General features: G+C 37.1%; 1 protein-coding gene across 2 annotated transcripts in view; it reads left to right on the forward strand.

Moving 5' to 3' along the window:
* Positions 1-9756: 9756 nt before the first annotated feature.
* syt9a (synaptotagmin IXa) overlaps positions 9757-19575 on the forward strand; it is a 55816-nt gene continuing 45997 nt past the window's right edge. Inside the window, exons 1-2 of one of the 2 annotated variants that reach the window (XM_079620226.1) lie at positions 9757-10160; positions 17673-18117. In XM_079620226.1, the coding sequence (XP_079476352.1) occupies positions 10013-10160; positions 17673-18117 (593 nt within the window). In that variant the 5' untranslated portion in view covers positions 9757-10012. Of the gene's footprint in view, positions 10161-17313; positions 18118-19575 lie in introns of those variants that run through there. The other variant, XM_079620225.1, reaches the window with a different exon arrangement.

Here is a 19575-nt window from a genome sequence, read left to right on the forward strand (position 1 = left end):
TGCAAACCGAAGCATTGAGAACTGTGTAAGTGTCCGGACAGTTTAATAAGAAGATATTTTATACATACAGTCGACTTCACGTATACAAGCAGAATCCATCTTTGAAAAACAGACTCTATCAATCGATCTACGAACCACCGATCCAAATGCGCTGGACCATATGAGATTCTACACAGTTCAGCGCATTTGGATCGGCGGTTCGTAGATCGACTGATAGAGTCTGTTTTTCAAAGATGGATTCTGCTTGTATACGTGAAGTTGACTGTATGTATAAAATATCTTCTTATTAAACTGTCTGGACACTGTCAAAGTTCTCAATGCTTCGGTTTGCATGTAGGGACCCTCCAAGGTGATGTAGTTACATGTTAAATGTACAACAGCAAATTATACATAATTACATGTAACTAAACCTAAACCAAGCCCGAACCCTAAACTTAACCCTATAGTAAGTACATGTAGTTTATTAATATTATCAGTACTTGTTTGCACTGTAACAATGTCAAATAAAGGGTAACCCAATAATTTAAATAATGTTGTTCTGTTTCAATATAATTTCATACATTAGAATAAACTATGTCATGATTTCATGTTTGTCATGTTTCAGCAGTAGCCCAACCCTTTTTGGTGGACATTAACTACTAAAAGGTAGGGTAGGTCAGAATTGTCTAAAAAAACTTTTATTCAAATTTGTTTAAACTGTCTTTATGTACCAATACATAATTAAAATGCAAGTACTCTGAAATAGAGAGTATAAAAAACTGAGTGACTCTAGTGTATTTAATCTTCAATAAACACAGCTCATTAAAGGAGAACTCCGGTCAATTTTAACATTGAGCTCAATTTTTAGTAAATTTGGAGTGCTGTCAATACAGAGAACAACGACAAAAATCGGTGTTGCCTACACCGTGTTATCCTATTTTTAAAATTTGCACCCTATTGACTTGAATGGGGCAAGTTTTAAACCTGCTTTTATCCTCTTGACATCTTTGATGTGTCATTACAAATGCCCAGCCATGTGAGTGATTCCTTCAGAGTGAACACGAGTGAATCTGACTGCAGTAGATGTGAAAGATATGAATAAAAATTATGTTAATTCAGCCAGCGCAAATACCTGTATTTAGTTCCTGTTTTCGGTGGAAGTCCAAAGTAGTCGATTGTCGAGTTCACGCGCGTGATCATAGTAACTAAACCTATGCGCGTGAACTCGACAATCGACTACTTTGGACTTCCACCGAAAACAGGAACTAAATACAGGTCTGTGCGCTGGCTGATATAACATCATTTTTATTCATATCTTTCACATCTCCTGCAGTCAGATTCACTCGTGTTCACTCTGACACACTCTGACACACTTGTAATGACACATCAAGGATGATAAGACTAAGAACTGGTTAAGTTTAAAACTTGCCCCATTCAAGTCAATAGGGTGCAAATTTTAAAAAGAGGATAACACGGTGTAGGCAACACCGATTTTTGTCGTTGTTCTCTGTATTGACAGCACTCCAAATTTACTAAAAATTGAGCTCAATGTTAAAATTGACCGGAGTTCTCCTTTAATTCCATTCACTCCCACCTAAAAACGGGTGCGCGACTGCGCACACGTGGGCAGAGCCAGTAATAGCGGCGGTAGTCATGGCGACGAAGAGTGACAGTCGCAAGCCAATCACTTGTTTCGTCCCGGTAGGAATTAATGAGCTGTGTTTTTTGAAGATTAAATACACTATACTCAATTTTTATACTCTCTTTTTCAAAGTACTTACATTTTAATTATGTATTGGTATATAAAGACAGTTTAAGCCAATATGAAAAAAAGTTATTTAGACAATTCTTACCTACCCAACCTTTAACTACTAAAAGATTAGCCAAATATTTCAAAACACAGCAGAATTCCAGATGCACAGGAATCTGAAAGATATGAGAACACATTAATAGCCCTAATGAGACATCATGTACCTTGCAAACTTTGACTGAGAAAGAGGACAAGAGGGACAGAGCAAAATTGTATTTAACTTTATGAAAATTGGGGAAAGATATGTTTTAACCCAATAATAAATATTTTAGGTGTAAAATGGTGTAAATGCATACAATCATTTAATATCACATAATAACACGATTTCACCTTAAATCCTTAATTATGTCATGACAGTATATTTATTTGGAAAGTAGTTGTGCAAAAAGGGAAATAGTGTTCAAACAAGATGGTCATTGTAGCAAAAATCAATCAATCAATTTTTAAAAAAAAGTGATTAAAGACCAATCTGCTTTAATTTCCTCTACACTACTACAATATTGTGGCCAATTAATTACTGTTACAACCGACAAGTTCCTTTAAGTCGAGAGAAAAATAAATAAATAATAATAATACAAATAGGTAATCCATTGTAATTTATAGCACAATGTCATAAAAGCTAGCAATGAGATCTGAAGAATGTTATTTTGAAGTTCCAAATAATTAATAAAATGTGATGTCAGTGTTGGTTGATGGTTATTTGCAGACAGTAAACAGCGATGTGGAACTCATGTGGAAAGCAGATTTGCTATGTTACATTTCTCCGGGGAAGACACAAACTGCTTGACAATAGCTTTAATAATTCAGAAAGCTTGGCTGAGACAGTAGAACCTGAACATCGCAACCCTGTTACAGGCACAAATGATGCACAGAGCAAACAATGTGGGCCATTTCCATATTTGGAAGTTTGGGAAATGTTTTAGTTAAAGTGCCCCTATTATGGATTTATTAAAATTACCTTTCATGTAGTGTGTAACATAGCTCTATGCTCTATAGCTCTAACATAGTGAATGAAAACATCCTGCAAAGTTTTAAATCTAAAAAGTGCACCGTATATAAAGTCTTTCAAAAGAAAGAGTCGGCTCTGAGTCAATGAAATTAATCGTTTTTCAAACGAGTTATAAGCCGTTTCGTTGTGACCTCAAGAAGAAACATTAGCATATTGCCCGCCCACTTATTGCGCACACGAAAACAAAAACGCCAATTGCCAAAACAACGTTAGCTCTGCATGTCCTGAGGCTTCCTACAATAAAGAACAATGACGTCGATGCAAGTGCGATGACGAAACATTGAAAGAACTAGTTATCGCAAGGATGACTCGAGCAGGACGTTTCTCAGTGATACACTACTCAGTTTGAGGTACATTAAGAGATGTTGCAACTGTAATTCCTCACCATCGGCATTAACAAGTGCATGTCCATCAACAAACCAATTATTTTTCTTGTACTTATGGTATTTACAGAGTATTTTTTCTAATTTATTGCGATGAACATGTGGAAACTGTATCAATAACAGTGCATACAATAGCCGAGCTCTAGCGTGAATGACTGATGTTGCTTAAACAAATCTTGCTCCATGTTTAATCTTTCCTCAAAGTAGTGAGAACAACAGATAATCTGCATGAATAGGCACAGTTTTAGGTAATAGTGGCCCACAACTGATTAGCAGAAGTAGTTCAGTAAGACAGTAATAACGTGAGTTAACCAGTTAGCAGAAGACCTACACAATATACAATTCAAAACTAAGTATTTTGAACACCGTCTTTCAAGAGCTAGAGGTTTGTGAATCCTGCATTGAGCTCCGAGATTTAAGAAGCAGTCGTCAGTAAAAGGGATCACAGCTACATTTAGGATTATACTGCTGTGGTATCGTGGTAAAGATTCATTTTAACCACTGATTCTTCACATGCTCGTCCTTGGGCATTGTAAAAAAACTAGAATAAACAATGCCTTTTGCAATGAGTAACATGCACCAATGCTAATTTTTTCTATTTCCTAAACATTTGTCACCAACATGTACTCTTTACCTCAATGAGCTCATTGTTTCTGCCCTACATTTATACACTGTTAAATTAATGCATTGATAGCTAACTGCGTGACATATATGTACATTTCTGAAATACATGACTTGGACAATGTCACCTCTGATAACAGATCACTCTAAATTGTAATGTAGACACATGAATGTAGATGTAATGTAGACTGCTTTGAAACGATATGTATTGTGAAAAGCACTATAAAAAATAAATATGAATTGAATTGAATTAAATCATTTAGTAGTAAACCTTGATCTAATAGTCTGCCAGAAATAACTACTGGCAGTGTTATGGACATATGTTGCATGCTCTTGAACATATTTATCTATATTCTGTATTTATAGAAATTAGTGTAAAGACCACAAGGCCAAAAGTGCTCATAGAAACACTCTCTTATAGGGAATGTGTTAAAGCAATTTATGTAACACCGACATTACAAAGAATTTACACAGAAAGTCGTTATGCTTGTGTTTTATTAATTATCCTAAAGTGTGACAAAATAAATTCATGAATTAATGTGGTTGCAAACAGACAAAAATATGATTGATCCTGATTCAAAAGAATAATTTTTGCTACCGTACATTGTGGAGAAAATTAGAATTGATAATTTCCTTGAAAATATATAAAACATCCTATAAGTTTCAGAACTCAAAACCTCCTCAGGTTAAACACCAATTTAGCAATTTAAACACTCAACCAACAATTTAGCAAAACTTCAAAAACATACCTAAGCTATTATGTGACTTCAGAATACTAATATGTTTTTTTTTTGTGGTATTTTTTGCCGCATGCCAAAACAGCTATCACAAACAAACTATAGAAACCAAAGAAAACAGGAACTAAAAACAGGAAGAAAACACAGAAACAACAGAAATGAGAAGAATATCAAAATAAAAGTCTCAGAGAACAGAACTGTGACAATACAATAATGTCATACACTATGCCTGCAGAAGTGCCAGAGGACAGACTTCATTTTTACAATACGTCACTATGCCACAAAACTCTGCAAGATCCTTTGACGACTTTTACCAGGTTAATGACTTTATATTTTGTCTTTATATTATCCAATACATATATTTACTAAGACACCTACAGGTGTACATGGATATAGTCAATATATTTGATCAATGGCCAATAGAGCTCGATCAAGCATTCAAATTAAATATTTTTTTTAAGTTATTCAATAAAGGCTGAGAACTCTTCCCTGTTTTTCTTTAGATGCCAAGACAGTCTTGCTTTGCTGAAAAGGTGTAGACAAGATCCTGTGACTTTTGAGCATAAACGTCTTTGTGAGTAGGAAGACAAACTGCACTTTAGTAAAAAGTAATAATGTGGCATTTTGCATCACTTAAGATACTTATGTCTTTAAAGGCAGCTGTGCACAACCAGATTTTATGTAGTGAGATATATCTCAAGGCTAGGGATATCTGTATGAAATAAAGCCTTTGCAAAGCATTCAAGGCTGCAGTGATTGTTGCCATGAAACAAGTTGTCAGAGCCACTGACACTGTCACATCACACACACAAGCAGATGTGTGAACATTCTCCCAAAAGAGTGAGCAACGATGTTAACAGGTGCAGTAGCCTACAACACTCAAGAGGTACCACCCCACTAACAGGGTTGGCAGCTCTGCTTCTGTCAGCCCCTCAGCTGGGAGTCTGGTGATGACAGGTCTTGGGGAGGGTTCGCCACAGCGCGCTGAAGAGAAAGCAGACTAAATATCCAAGTTAATTTGCCTAAAATTTACACTTATTTTTTCACAATACTGATCTGCTTTAGGTTGGGATGCACATCAGACACAATGCCAGTCCATTGCAGGCTATCGATCCTATGTGTATTATACATTATTTGGCTTGACTGGAATTCAAGAATATCTCTCTGGGTTTATACACCACACTTAATGAATGAGACTACAATCCTTCCTCAGGGAAATGTGTTCTTGTAATCTTGCTTTCATTGTGCAGTCTCGGTTTTTATTAAACAATATCTTACAAGGTTCAGAGTAAAACTGGAAGAGATAAACTTGCCATGCCAATTATGAATGAATTAAAGTCTATACATATTCATGAGCTGCAGAGTAACCTGGGATATATCTGGGAGTGAAATTCTGTAAAGCAATATTAAAATACCATCATATATTTATTTATAGCTCCCAGGCAATAACTGTCAGCCAAGAATTTATCAGTGTATATCTGCACAAGTTACCCCTGAACATGCATCAGTATAGTGTAATTTAGGCCCTTTTGACAGGATCATTTCCCCTAAGGCAAGGCTAGACAACACAGGACACAGAGCTAAAATTGCTAGTACCTCGGAAAAGAATATGAGAGTGATTTAATTTATCAATTTAATTTATAATGAGTTACTTATACATTATCAGTGTCACTATTTTTTTTTTAGCTTCTTCAAAATAACCACCATTAGATAAGTATTTAAAAACAGAACTATTGATTGAGTTCTCTTGCATACTTGACAATAACTTGTTAGCTGCTTTTCCTTTACAAAAGTACTGGTATGTAAATCCATTTTGTATAGAACAGTATGTAGCATGTTTATTAGTAGCAGTATTGAGTTTCTTTAGTTAATAATTATTGTCACCTGTGTCCCTTTATTTCCCTTTTTAACTGTGTATGTATTTTCTTGATATTCGGTTCTTGTCTTTGTCTGTAGAGTGGTTCATGTGGTTATCCCTTTGTATTTATCCTAGTTTATTAAAATACTTATTGAAAATGCTCAAACATCTCTTCTGTAAATTACAACCCATTAGATTTAGCCGACAGCATCACCTTGGACTCCCAGGCCTGCAATATCCGTCAGCTCTTTGATTGCGCTGGGGTCTCCATCTTGTTCAGCTCCATCTGGCCCCCAGGCTCCATCCATGAGACCCATCAGGGCTCTGCACTAGCTCCTCTCTTCGCCAGCTCGCCATGGTGTTCCCCTCTAGTGGATCCTTCTGTTTCCTTTCCTTTGCCTGCCCCTCATCCTCCTCCAAAATCACCTCCTTCTACAGTTGGACTGTAAAGCAAAGCCCAAGGATGCGCTTTATGGCAGGGGAAGTACTGTAAGGGTACTGTTTAGTTTAATTTGGCCTTATTTATCAGTCTAACATAGAAACGAGCATAGAGGAGCAGAAGCATAAAAGGGGGAGCGACAAGAGTGAAGATTAAGTATTTTTATTGTCATTCCAAAACATGGTACATGAGCTGATCGAGAGAGGACCAGGCTTGGACTATTTTATTTGATGTTTTGTTTTATTATGTGTGGTGGCAGTCGACCGTGTGGTGCTAGCGTCTTTACTTTCGTTTATGTATTTGTTTATTTATTTTATTTAAGTCTTGAATGTACTCCGGTTCCTGCCACCTTCTTCCCACAACAACATACTGCGTTACACTGGTGCCGAAACGGTGCGCTGGAGTGAGTTGTCACTGGATGCTGGTCGCTGCTGCTGGCCGTCTGGGTGCTGGAGGGGTGGCTGCCGTCCGTGAGGGAGCGGAGGATTCGCCGTCTGCCCGTATCCGGGGGAGCCGTCGCCGTCCACCAGGCGGCGGAGGAGTGTTGAGCGGTCCACCGAGGACTATCCAGCACCACCGGTAGGCACCTCGGAGAAGATCGCCCCAGCTGGAGGAGGACCAGATGTATTGATTGATGATGAGCGACACCTGCTTGACGCACCAGTCTCGTACCTCTCATGGAGGAGCGGAAGCATAAAAGGAGGAGCGACGACAGTGAAGATCGAGAGAGGACCAGGCCTGGACTATTTAATTTGCTGTTTTGTTTTATTATGTGTGGCAGCAGTCAACCATGAGTGGACATTTTACAAACAAACTGAAAAAAGTAAAGGACATAATAAAAATTATCATTTCAACATTTTAAAGTTTAAACTTGGGGTAAGATTAACACTAGAATGAAAAAGCACTAAAAAAAATGTTTTAAAACAGAAAAAGAGTGAAGTTTTGATTTAGCTGTTTCTATGAAGTTTAGTGTAAAGTAGTTTTGTATTTGCCCCTTTTAAACTGGCTGGTCACAGAGGTTGCCTAATGACTTATGAATCATGTTTACTATAGCACATGCCTGGGCAAAAAGTTTTAGCCACTTATGTTAGGTTTCTGCTTAGGGTGAACATTATGTGGACAGTGGAATCAACAACGTTCATATTTAGTTTGTCCTTATTGTTTTTTATTCCACATTTTGCACTTTATTCACCTTTGTCTACTAAGATACCCTCAGTATCAAAAATGGTGCATTCTCCGCTGAAGGAGCATGTGATGAATGATCAGGCAGTGCTCTCCAACAAGGTGCATGCATCTTCATTATTGGTGCTCGACAAGGTCTGTGCACTTCTGTTCACATTGGGCATATACCCCGCTGTCACTGAGACAGTCTCTTGGAAATGGTTGACTAAGTGTGATGAAAAAATGAGGAAGTTTGACTATGGTGCAGTATTAATGTTCCAATATATAATATAGGCTAATAATTGCATGTGTGGTTTTATTTGATACATTTAATTCAGCAAATAAAACACACACACACACACACACAAATACTGATTGATACCTAACATGTTTAAAGATTTAAACAAGATTTAAGGCACAGCTTTCAGAGATTGCTACTCACTTTAAACCAGGGATCAAGTGCATCATCTTGGTGTTCTGATAGATTCAGATCTCACATTTAACAGTCATATCAAAGCGGTCACCAAAACAGCACTCTATCATTTAAAAAAATATATCTAGAATCAAAGGCTTGGTGTCTCAAAAAGACCAAGAGAAGCTCATCCATGCTTTTATCTCTAGTAGGGTTGACTACTGTAATTTCCTATTAACTAGACTCCCGAAAAAGACTGTAAAACAGCTGAAGTTATTCAGAATGTTGCTCCTAGAATGTTAACCAGGACTAAGAGGACTTCTTAAAACTTAGCATTGGCTTCAGTCAGTTACAGAATAGATTTCAAAGTGGTACTTTTAGTCTATAAATCGCTGAATGGTTTAGGACCTGAGTATATTTCTGATATGTTTGAAGAATATAAACCAAGCAGGGCTCTTCGATCTATGAGCACAGGTCAGCTAGTTGAGCCCAGAGTCCGAACTAAACATGGAGAAGCTGCGTTTAGCACTTATGCTGTACACGACTGGAATATACTAACAGAAGATCTTAGACGTGCCCCAAACGTGATTTTTAAATCCAGGTTAAAAACATTTATTTTTTCACGTGCCTATGACTGAAAACATAAACCTAACCACACTGTGTAACCTTATTGCTTCCTATGTTTTTTTATCCCATTTTTAATCGTTATATACATTCTTTTGTATCTTGTATTATTATGTTTTCATTTGTTTTGATATTTAAAAAATATTTATTTGCTATGTAAAAAATAAATATTATATATATAATATATATTTGTAAAGCACATTAAATTGCTTTGATGAACTGTGCTATATAAATAAATGTGCTTGCTTGCTTGCTCATATTCTGCCTTATTATAGATTACATCACATTGCTTTATAAGGTTCTAACAAACACTGATTAACTGACCATTAATTGTCTGTGTATCTCTTTCAGCTATCTGCAATATTCATCCTTTAAATAAGTCATGTAATTGATCTGTGTTCCACCTCTGTATCGCATAGCTTTAAACAAATTCCCATCAGGCAATCAACCAGGTCAAGTTAGTCTATTTGTGCAACACACCACCAAGATAGAACATTTGCCAGGCTTTTCATTGGTTTTAAGATGCTCCAAACTAAAATCGTATCATGACAAGTTGACAAGTAGCCTACTTACTGGGTTTGTGGTAGAAAGGGATTCTTACCCAGCTTCAGCTGTAAAACGAATATTTAAAGGACCAAGAAACACATTACGTTTCGATCAGGATGTGAGCATGCGCACTGTCTTCAGCACCACGGTGAGCGTGGACATAGAGGTTCACACTTCAGTTCGCGAGTGTGTGTGAAGATTCAACCGGTGGCTATTGTTTTCTGACTCCATTTGCGTCGCGACTGGGCTTCACGTCAAGCAAGAACTTCACCTTGTCGAGTGAATTCTGAAAGGGAATAATAGTAATTATAAAACACTTTCCACGTTAAAAAGAGCTCGGTTTGTCCGCGAGAGTGGGATGCCGTCCGTGATGTTTCTCTGTGAGGGGATTGCGCTTTAGAAGCTCCACAATCCAGAAGGATGCTGGTGGGAAATGCCTGTCGACAGAGAGGACGAGATTTGTCAAAAAGCACTAGAACTCTTATCGGATCTTTGTTCTAAAGGGGAGGTTCAGAACGAAAACTGTTTGGATTTCATTTATTATTTTCGAGACCTTGCCAGGCCGAGGTATTCGGACTCAGGTAGGCGACACTTCTGTACAAAACGGTTGCATGCGCTTTTTTCCCCTCAGCATCACGAACAAGGTTTATACACTAAAGTAGCTACTATCTCAACTTCATATTCAGGCTATTATTTTTTTCAGTTGATTCAGTATTGACTTGTTGCTCAACATTACAAATCAACCCCCAGGTGTGATCACGCTTGAGGATTGTCGACCACATTCATGCTATCTTACTTGACGGTGTCGGTGTCTATTGAGTAGACTCAAATAATTTTGTCAGAAATTCAAAATAAATGCTAATGAAATTTCTCTCATGATTTGGAACGAATTATATAAATAATTAAATAGCCTACGATTAATGATCTAATAAATACATCGTTTATATATATATATATATATATATATATATATATATATATATATATATATATATATATATATATATATGCAGTTAATGCAGCAGGACCTTATTTCATTCTTACCTGATCTTTATAGGAATTCATAGCAGTTCCCCCCTTTTTTACCCGTAGGCTATATGTCATCATTACTCTAGGAAAAAAAGTGTTCCTTATGACACTGGGTGCCAAAAGGTTGTAGGTTTGATCCATGATAGGTCTATCAACATTGAGTCCTTAATCGAATCACTTAGCTCAGCTTTATCCAGGAACATTCAGGGTTGTCCATTTAATATCATTAACTAAATAACTTCATAATAATAATAATTCTAAATTAGTAAACATGGCAAAACCGAAATGGAGTAATACCAGATTATAAGCACTTTGACTTGTAGCTGTGAGATATTATTGGAAATGTGGTGGTAGCATGTTGAACCCTTCACACCAATACTTTCCTTATTAAAATCCATTCTCGTAATGCCATGTCCCTTGGGATATCCTGACTCATCACTCATTTACCACATTTTATAAAAATTATGTATTATTATTCTTTAGATACTACATTATAGCTGAAGCCACATCAATTGTCCAAGATGATAATTGTATTTGATTCAAATGTGGCATCTGTTACTTCACATAATATATTGTGTAGATGAACTAAGATTAAGACACAATGCACAACCTTATTCCAACAGCACTGGCTGTGACTAAACATTTATTGACTAAGGTACTCTCTTTCCAAAAAAAACAACAAAAAAAACGAGAATGTTCTTTTAAAGAGACAGTGGCAAGGAAATAAACCAAGCGGCAAACTTCCAGTCTCTCTCTTGAAACCAACACGGAAGTGAATTAAACTGCAATTCATTGACTGGCCGCTAGAGACAGGCTCCAAAAGAGAGTCAATCCCCTTGACCCCACCCATGTTAATGTGCCCAACTTTGTAGCGGAAAAAAAAATGTTTACAGTCGGGTACAAAAAGTGTTTTTTGTCTAGCTAATTTTGCCCTTCATGACAACTGTGAGAGGGCTGGATTTTTTTATGACTCATCTGTTTAAATTATATAAAAGTCTGCGTGAACCGGAAGTTGCAAACGACTTTTCTCAAGTGTTGTGACGCATTTCCGAGTGAAACGGAATATTGAACAGAGGGCAGGGTTTTACTTTAGCGCTCCTCCTCTCCATCTCTCGCCCATGGCAGAGTAACGGTTTGAGGGGAGTGGTTAAGCGTTTAAGCAACCCAAGCCTTCAAACCTACGTCACCAAAAAAAAAGAACCATTCCAGACCGGAAGTAACTTTTCAGACTTAGAAAAAAATTGTTTGCCGTGGTTATCTTTAATCAGTGTATTAACTTAACTTGCACTGATTAATTGTTCACCACAAGACTAGTAATATCCGCTAACAAAGTAAATAGGGTCAATTTTGATTTCCGACTTTAAGCCTGAAAGTTCTGCATAATTTGGGGCTTGAGTGTCAGGTGAATTGCCGCTGCTGTCACTACTAGCCGTTTATTTGGTGTCTGTTAGCCGTCACGTCACCTCAGCTAATCCCGTCTCTTTGCCCATTTTCGGTTATCTGGAAGTGACGTGCTGCCAAGATGGCGATCGCCGGCTCCGCCCACTTTGGCCTTCAGAAATGCTCTTCAGAAACCTACGGGTGACGTCACAGACACTACGTCCATATTTTTTACAGTCTATGAAATGTGCGGTAGAGGGTTAAATTATTTACCAAAAACCTTCAATAGCTTGGATATGCTTTTGACCAGTCTTGCAGCAAAAGTTTTTTTTTCTCCATGGGAGTTCAGGACATTCAGACCAAGTGGCTGTGTAAACTATAATTAAATAATCAGCAGCATGAAGCCAGAGAGAAAAGAAAGCGGCAAAACAATAATTATCTAGCATCTCACTATGCTGGAATGGTCGCCTTTCTTTGAATGTCATGTTAACATTGTTATTTCATTTTGGAGGATAGATTTATTTGCTTCTTTTTTTTGGAAGAGACTTGATTACACAAGGGGCAATATTGAATAGCAAGTGCAGTGTTTTTGTGATTTTGCAATGATTCAGTATATTTAGAGCTGTTTTTTAGCTCGGTTTTTAAAAACCACATGCTGGAGTTCCATCGCTATATTAACCTCTTATTGGAAATCCCATTTCATCTTCTCAATCCCACTTTGCAGAAAGCGTGGAATGTGGAATGGGGTCAGAGGGTATAGCATAACCACTCTAAGCTTTGGCATGTAACAAGATAGGAAGGGTGATTGACCGCCTAGTACTTTTAAATGTTGATATTGCCACTTTTTTAGTGGTTTCGGATCGTGTGTAATATTCCTGTTTGTGAAGGTGAATATAAAGAAAACCTGCATTTTTCCATACAGTATGTATGATGTTACATGTGTTACGTAACTGCAAACAGCATTTTTAAAATGTATAGATATGCTTGCTTCATTATTAGTATTTAAAACCTCACTTCAAAATTATCAACTTTTGAGCAATTTTTATGAGCATAAAAAATAAAGTTAAAACAATTCTCATTCTTTATATACTGGTTAGCCAAATTGTCAATTATTTGGTGTAAATTAATAGTATTTTCTCTGTGTTTGCAAAAAATAAAATAACACAAATGCTTTTGTACAGGCAACTGCAGTGCAGTGGGAATCTCAGCTACAGAGCTCTTTGAAGCTCATTGTGTGTTGGAATGTTTCTATGGGTTACTAGATATGAGCCATTGTGGAGCTTTCACTTTGAAGTGTAACTGACACACAGTTGCCTGAAATGAGTTAGGCTGCTTTAGAGGACTCTGCTCAACAGGGACAGCTCAAATCAAATAGAGTTTGGCAGCTGCTGTCTCTGCTGCGACATAAAAGAAGAAGGGGGAAAAAAACAAAAAAGCCTTAATAGTCCAGGTGTAGTTCTATCTAGTTGCCATAAAAATGTCATGGTTTCATAATGCAACATTTTAATTGAGCTAAAATAGTTTAAAAGGTTCTTTATTATTATTTTATTCCACATGGGTTCTCTGTAGAATAGATTTGTAATGATGGCATTAAACATCATTACAAATTATTACCAGTCCTCATTTGTTACCTCATAGAGCGGTAACTTATAATAAATGTTTTACATGTAAATGTCTGTTACATATTTATTATCTGCTACTAACTTGCTACTCGAATGCTATTATTTAGGTTGCAATGTATAAAAAAACAAGGGCAAAATAGCACTATTTGTATGTCACTTTAAAATAATGGTCAATCATTAATAGGTGTAACTATGCAGAAAGTAATGCAGGGCAAATGAGTAGGCCTACTACATGTAGACGTCCTACTACTGTTATATAGAAATATCTGAGATAATTTCTGAATGAGATCATATTCATTAACAACTAGTATATTAATAACTATGACCAATTATGAAGAATTACCAATTAATTACTATTCACAACATTAACGTGTCTGGGCCATGAGGAATTGTATTTTTTTACTCTGAACATGGCCATTGCTCACATTTCAGACACATGTTAATGTTGTAATTGATAATTAATTGGTAAATCTTTATAATTATGTTTTCCATAATATAGTAGTAATAGCCGAAGGGTTAATGTAGTACTACTCATTTGTCCTGCATTACTTTCTAGTTATCTGTTAATGACTCTCTATTATTCTAAATTGTAAACCGTTTTTCCTTCAATAAATGTGTAATTTGGTGATTTAAATAGATGACAAGACATGCTCAGTGCTACTGGATGACATGTGTAACTGATAATACATGTTTTCTTGACATTTTATTAAACCTCTATTTATTCAAGATTATATTTTGGGCACAATGTTTGACACATTTAACCTTAATATACTCAAACAATATGTAATGCATTTATCCAAGGAAGACGAAGACGATAATAAAGAAAGAATAACAGGCAAACATGTGTGACAGTGTGCTAATGCACAAACAACCGACAAAGACCATTACAGAGGCAGGAATTTAAATACACAGAGACGATTAACGAAAAGACGAACAGCTGTGATGATTAGTGTCCATGTGAATTATATAGTGGTGGGAAAACAAAAGAAAAATAAACACATGTGATGAATGAAAACAAACTAGAGTCAACGAACAGAACTAAAAAGGAACATAACGGGACAATATCATACTAAGACACTAAGAAAAAAAGTAAATGTTCAACATTGCTTTTTAACTGGATAATCTGTTTCTTCGAAATATTAAGACTGCCCTGGTTGTGCATTTTGAACTGTAGTAAATAGTGCTATTTTATTTTCTATATAAATCCAAGGTACAATGTCATAAAAGCATTTTAATAATACTGTTTTTTGTTCATGATTTGTAATGTCCACAATCATTCTGAAACAGGTTTATGAAAATTACACCAAGGTATTTTGATAAACTGTTCATCACAGATATTGGCTGTCTGTATTGGCTGGTAGAGAATACCAAATGTTTTAAGTATGATTATCTTCCATACTCGATATAAGATATTTATGGTAGGAAACAACCAGCCAGCTTTATATAATGGGAATTAGACAGACAGCATGGCATATGCCCCATTTTCTTCAACATTTGGAACCCATGATCAGATTTCCCAGGTTCCTCATGTACCTGATGGTCAAACCTACTAATAAATGTGGAACAAGTAGCAAGAGACCCATTAAAGATTATTATTGTATGCCTCCAGTAAAAATACATTATGTGGAGTATCCGTCTTCCAACCAGAGCATAATTTAAGAGAAGGAGACTCACAGCAGTGTTTTTTTAGTATTCCCCAATCAATTCATTATAAACAATATGTTACTGTAAATCTTAATGTAATCACAGATGGACTCGATGATGATGAGATGAGATCTCCGTGTGGAGCATACTGGCTGTTGTCAGACTCCTTGTACATACAAAAATCTCACTGGATTATTACAATTAAAGGCTGGCAAAAGGAATGTTTGGAAAAGCAAACTGATATTTCCTACTGACTCACTACAGCAAAATATATAAATAATTGGCTTAAATTTTTATTTTTTTACATACAACTATATGTATCGCACCTCAAATTTTTTCTTTTTTCTTTTTTTTCTTTGTGATTGTGGGAAGCATTAAAGGGTTCTGTCAGGGCCGTAGCTAATGGGGTGAAATCTGGGAAAATGTCTAGAGGCACTGGGAGGCCTGCAGCTGGATACAGTATATTGATAATTATTAATCATATATCTGGAATACTTAATTCTGATTGGTCAGTCATGACATTGATCAGTCAAATATTTCTGGATAATGACCAAAAGCAGTCTGCTTTACATTAGGTCTGCTTTACATTAGTGTCCTTGTTCCCATGTCTGGGTGCTTTTCCCTCTGCCCTATACTCTAATGTGCATTTTGACTTATGACAATTACAAATATCTTAATTTTTTATTTCTCTGTAATTACTCTTTTGTCTACTTTCAATAAAAGGACAGAATATATATATATTTTTTTTCAGATTGTCAGGGTGTTGTGGCCTAGAGAAAAAATATTTGGGGATTTATACACCCCTGAATTTCCTCAAGAAATGTATTAAAGGGGCTTGACTGTTCAATTGGTGATCCTGTCCAAACCTGTCCAACTATTGGCTGTACCACTGTGGAGTTCAATTAAACCCGTTTTGTCCATCCTAATTAAACATGTCACATACTTTGAATGAACTGTATGAGGGTTCCTTTTTTTACTGCTCACTGCTAATTAACTTACGTTTCTGATTTTAATTAAAGTTCATGGATTTCATTAGAGTCACTGGTGGTTAAGGCTAATCATCACAGTGACAATATCCAATGTTTTAAATGGCAGTGGCTTAGAATAGGCATTCAGTTAGGTGTCTAGGGAATACAGTGTGCCGAATAGGGCTAATTTAATGTAGGAAGCGAGGGTGCTTCTTTTTAAATCGGAACAAGGTAACTGTACAAACTGAAAGGCATTACATATCAAATACAAATAGGTTCTGTAGTCATAAAACAAGGCATTGTAAAGTGTGTAAGTACACCAGGAGTTTATTTAAATAGCACTTGCCTGATGGCTCATGCTACCGCTAACATAGACGTCGAGGTCACTTCTGTGATTTGGGAAAAGCCTGTACAAGTCCTGGCAGAAAGCGCATAAGGATGTGGTGTAACGATGACCAGCTCCAGGAATGCACTCATTTTGTGTTGATAGTACCAGTTTGCAACAATTATTAGTTAACACTAAGTTGTCAACACTTCTGAATTTAAAAATAAAATAAAAATTGGATATACCAAAAAACTTTTTCAGCAACACCAGGTGATTGCCCAAGACATTTACGGGCTTTTTCCAAATCACTTAAGTGACTCGACATCCATGTAAGCGGTAGCATTAGCCATCAGACAAGCGTTATTTAAATAAACTCCTGATGTACTTACAAACTTTACAATGCCTCATTTTATGAGTACAGAACCTATTTGTACTACTGTAGAAGTTTGGTACCATTCCGTGCATTATTAGTGGGGTAATTTACCTTGCCTGCACTAAGCCATTCGGCTGATAGCTCTAAATAAGCTATAACTTTAATAATGTTCGACCAAGGGGAAAAAAGCTTCTGGTGGGGGGTGTTTGGCTCGAGGTCATGGTGCAAAGGACCCTAGGTTGAAATTAATCTGAACCATCCCTTTAAAAATACAAATCCAATAGTGTGAAAATGTTTTGTGATAATATTTACAGTTTTATTGATTGAATATTGAAATGCACCAAGCGTGATATGTATTAAATAATTTGATTTCTATTAAATGGGATTGTTGCATTTTTGATGGAATTGCACTTGCTACTTACACAATGCAGAAAATGATGTTCATTTATTTGCGTACACATATACTGTCTTATATCAGTGACAACTGCATTCTACAAACAAAATTCATTCTTGAAAAATGTTGGTTTTGACAAACAAATTTGTATTAAATCTGACCTGCATGTACAGAACTGAAATACTAGTTATTAAAGCAGTCTTATTTGGACCTGAACAACATGTGCTTCCACCAGCCATGAAGTCTAAGTATCCCATACATCATGTTCCAGAAAGCATTTGTGTAAAATTAACATATGTATGTGGCCTATATATCTGTCTCACCCTCTTTTTGTATGCACTCAATTCTTTCTTCGTAGACATATCCATTAGCCTGCTGTCATTGGTGGTGACCGCTTGTGGCTTGGCCCTATTTGGCGTATCTCTCTTTGTTTCATGGAAATTGTGCTGGATTCCATGGCGCGAGCGAGGCCTTTCTCCAAGCACCAAGGAGGGACATCCAGACCCTTCTTATCCTCGTCCTCCACCCCTTCAACCCCAGCGTCCAGAGGTGAACGCCACCCTCGACCGCCGGAATAATGCCCGGTGTTCAGTGGTAAAAGAGACAACAGTGCCGCCCACTCCAGTCTCTCCGGCGGTTCCAGGATCTCCTCCTGCAGTGCCAGTGCCTGAGGCAGCCCTCAAAATAAGCCACACTTCACCTGATATTCCGCTGGAGGTGGAGTCTAAGACTCAAGAAAATGGTGTCCATGGCAACACACGCATGCAGAGGCAAATCACGGATCCCTCCTCGACCTGTGTCAGGTAAGTCAACCTTCTATAATTTAATAGATTCTGTCTCTCAACAATAGAACTGGCTGAGAGGTCAATTTGGTCTCTAATCCTAAGTGTCTCTACAATCGAGGACACTGACCTAATAAAGATGCAGTTTTCACTCTAAAATTTAACAATTTTAAGGCAGGCCCATGAGCTTGCAGTGTTTTCTTGCACATTTGAAAATTACAGCATAAAATGACAAGAGCATTCCTGAATAAGGAAGTATCAAGTCTCTTGAATCAATCATACTGCTTTTGTTGAGATTTTGTAAGAGAATTATGCCACACTAGGTTTACATGCACCCACATAATTAGTTAGTAATCAGATTGATACCTCAGTCTGACTGAAAATCCTTAATGTAAACACCTCAATCGACCTGATTAAGCTTAAACCAGATAAATTGTAGAAGGTTTAGTGTATATCTGAAATAATCAATCGGAAAAAAAAAACAGAAAAAAACACTAAGCATCTAAATGCTTGAATATGACCCTCTTCTTTGTTTAAATAAAAAACATTGCTCACTTGCACAGTGTCATGATCAGGGTTTGAAATGAACCTTTTCACTCACCAGCCAATTTGGCTACTACATTTTTAAGATACTGGCCATTCTACTAGCCAAAAAAAAACACACACACATTATATATATATATATATATATATATATATATATATATATATATATATATATATATATATATAAATATATATATATATATATATATATAAATAAAAATCTGTAACGGGTCCCCACCTGCATTGGCACATCAATATCCTCGAGTTGCTTACAGTACGTCTCGCTCTGAGCCATCTAAAGAAGCTGCTACAGGGCAAAGATGTGCTTGTCCACAGGGACGACACTGCGTCCATGGCGTACATCAACCGACAACGTGGTTTACTCTCCCATCGCATGCCACCAGCATCTGAAGTCGCTTCAGATCATTCATGTCCCCGGGCTACTCAACCGTGTGGCTGACAAGCTTTCACAGGCTGCCCTCCCGGGAGAGTGGCGACTCCATCCCCAGGTGGTCCAGCTGATTTGGCGTCATTTCGGGGCTGCTCAGGTAGACCTGTATGCCTCTCCAGAAACCACCCACTGCCAGTTGTTTGGTAAGTTGGTTGGGAAGCACGACCTGGTCGTCAGGTTCCTTAGGGGGGCTATTGAGACGTTACGTTCCGTCGCCCCACCTGCTGTGCCCCGCTGGGGCAGCCAGGTCACCGGCTCGACTCCTCAGTGAAAACCTGAAGAATTTGCTGCACCTTCTGCTTATTATATACATGTGCCACAATGCAGTGCAGCTGATGCAATTAATGCATGCCAATGTGCATTGGCTCGTTTTAGTTACACTCAAAGTAGATTGGCCTCTCTAGCTAGATTCCTATTCGTTGGTCTTCCAAGGTAACGTCTCTGTTCCCTCCTTCAGAGGATTACATACGTACCGAGACATT

Source organism: Phoxinus phoxinus, assembly GCF_949152265.1.
Source record: "Phoxinus phoxinus genome assembly, chromosome: 8".
In the NCBI taxonomy this organism is placed as follows: domain Eukaryota; kingdom Metazoa; phylum Chordata; class Actinopteri; order Cypriniformes; family Leuciscidae; genus Phoxinus; species Phoxinus phoxinus.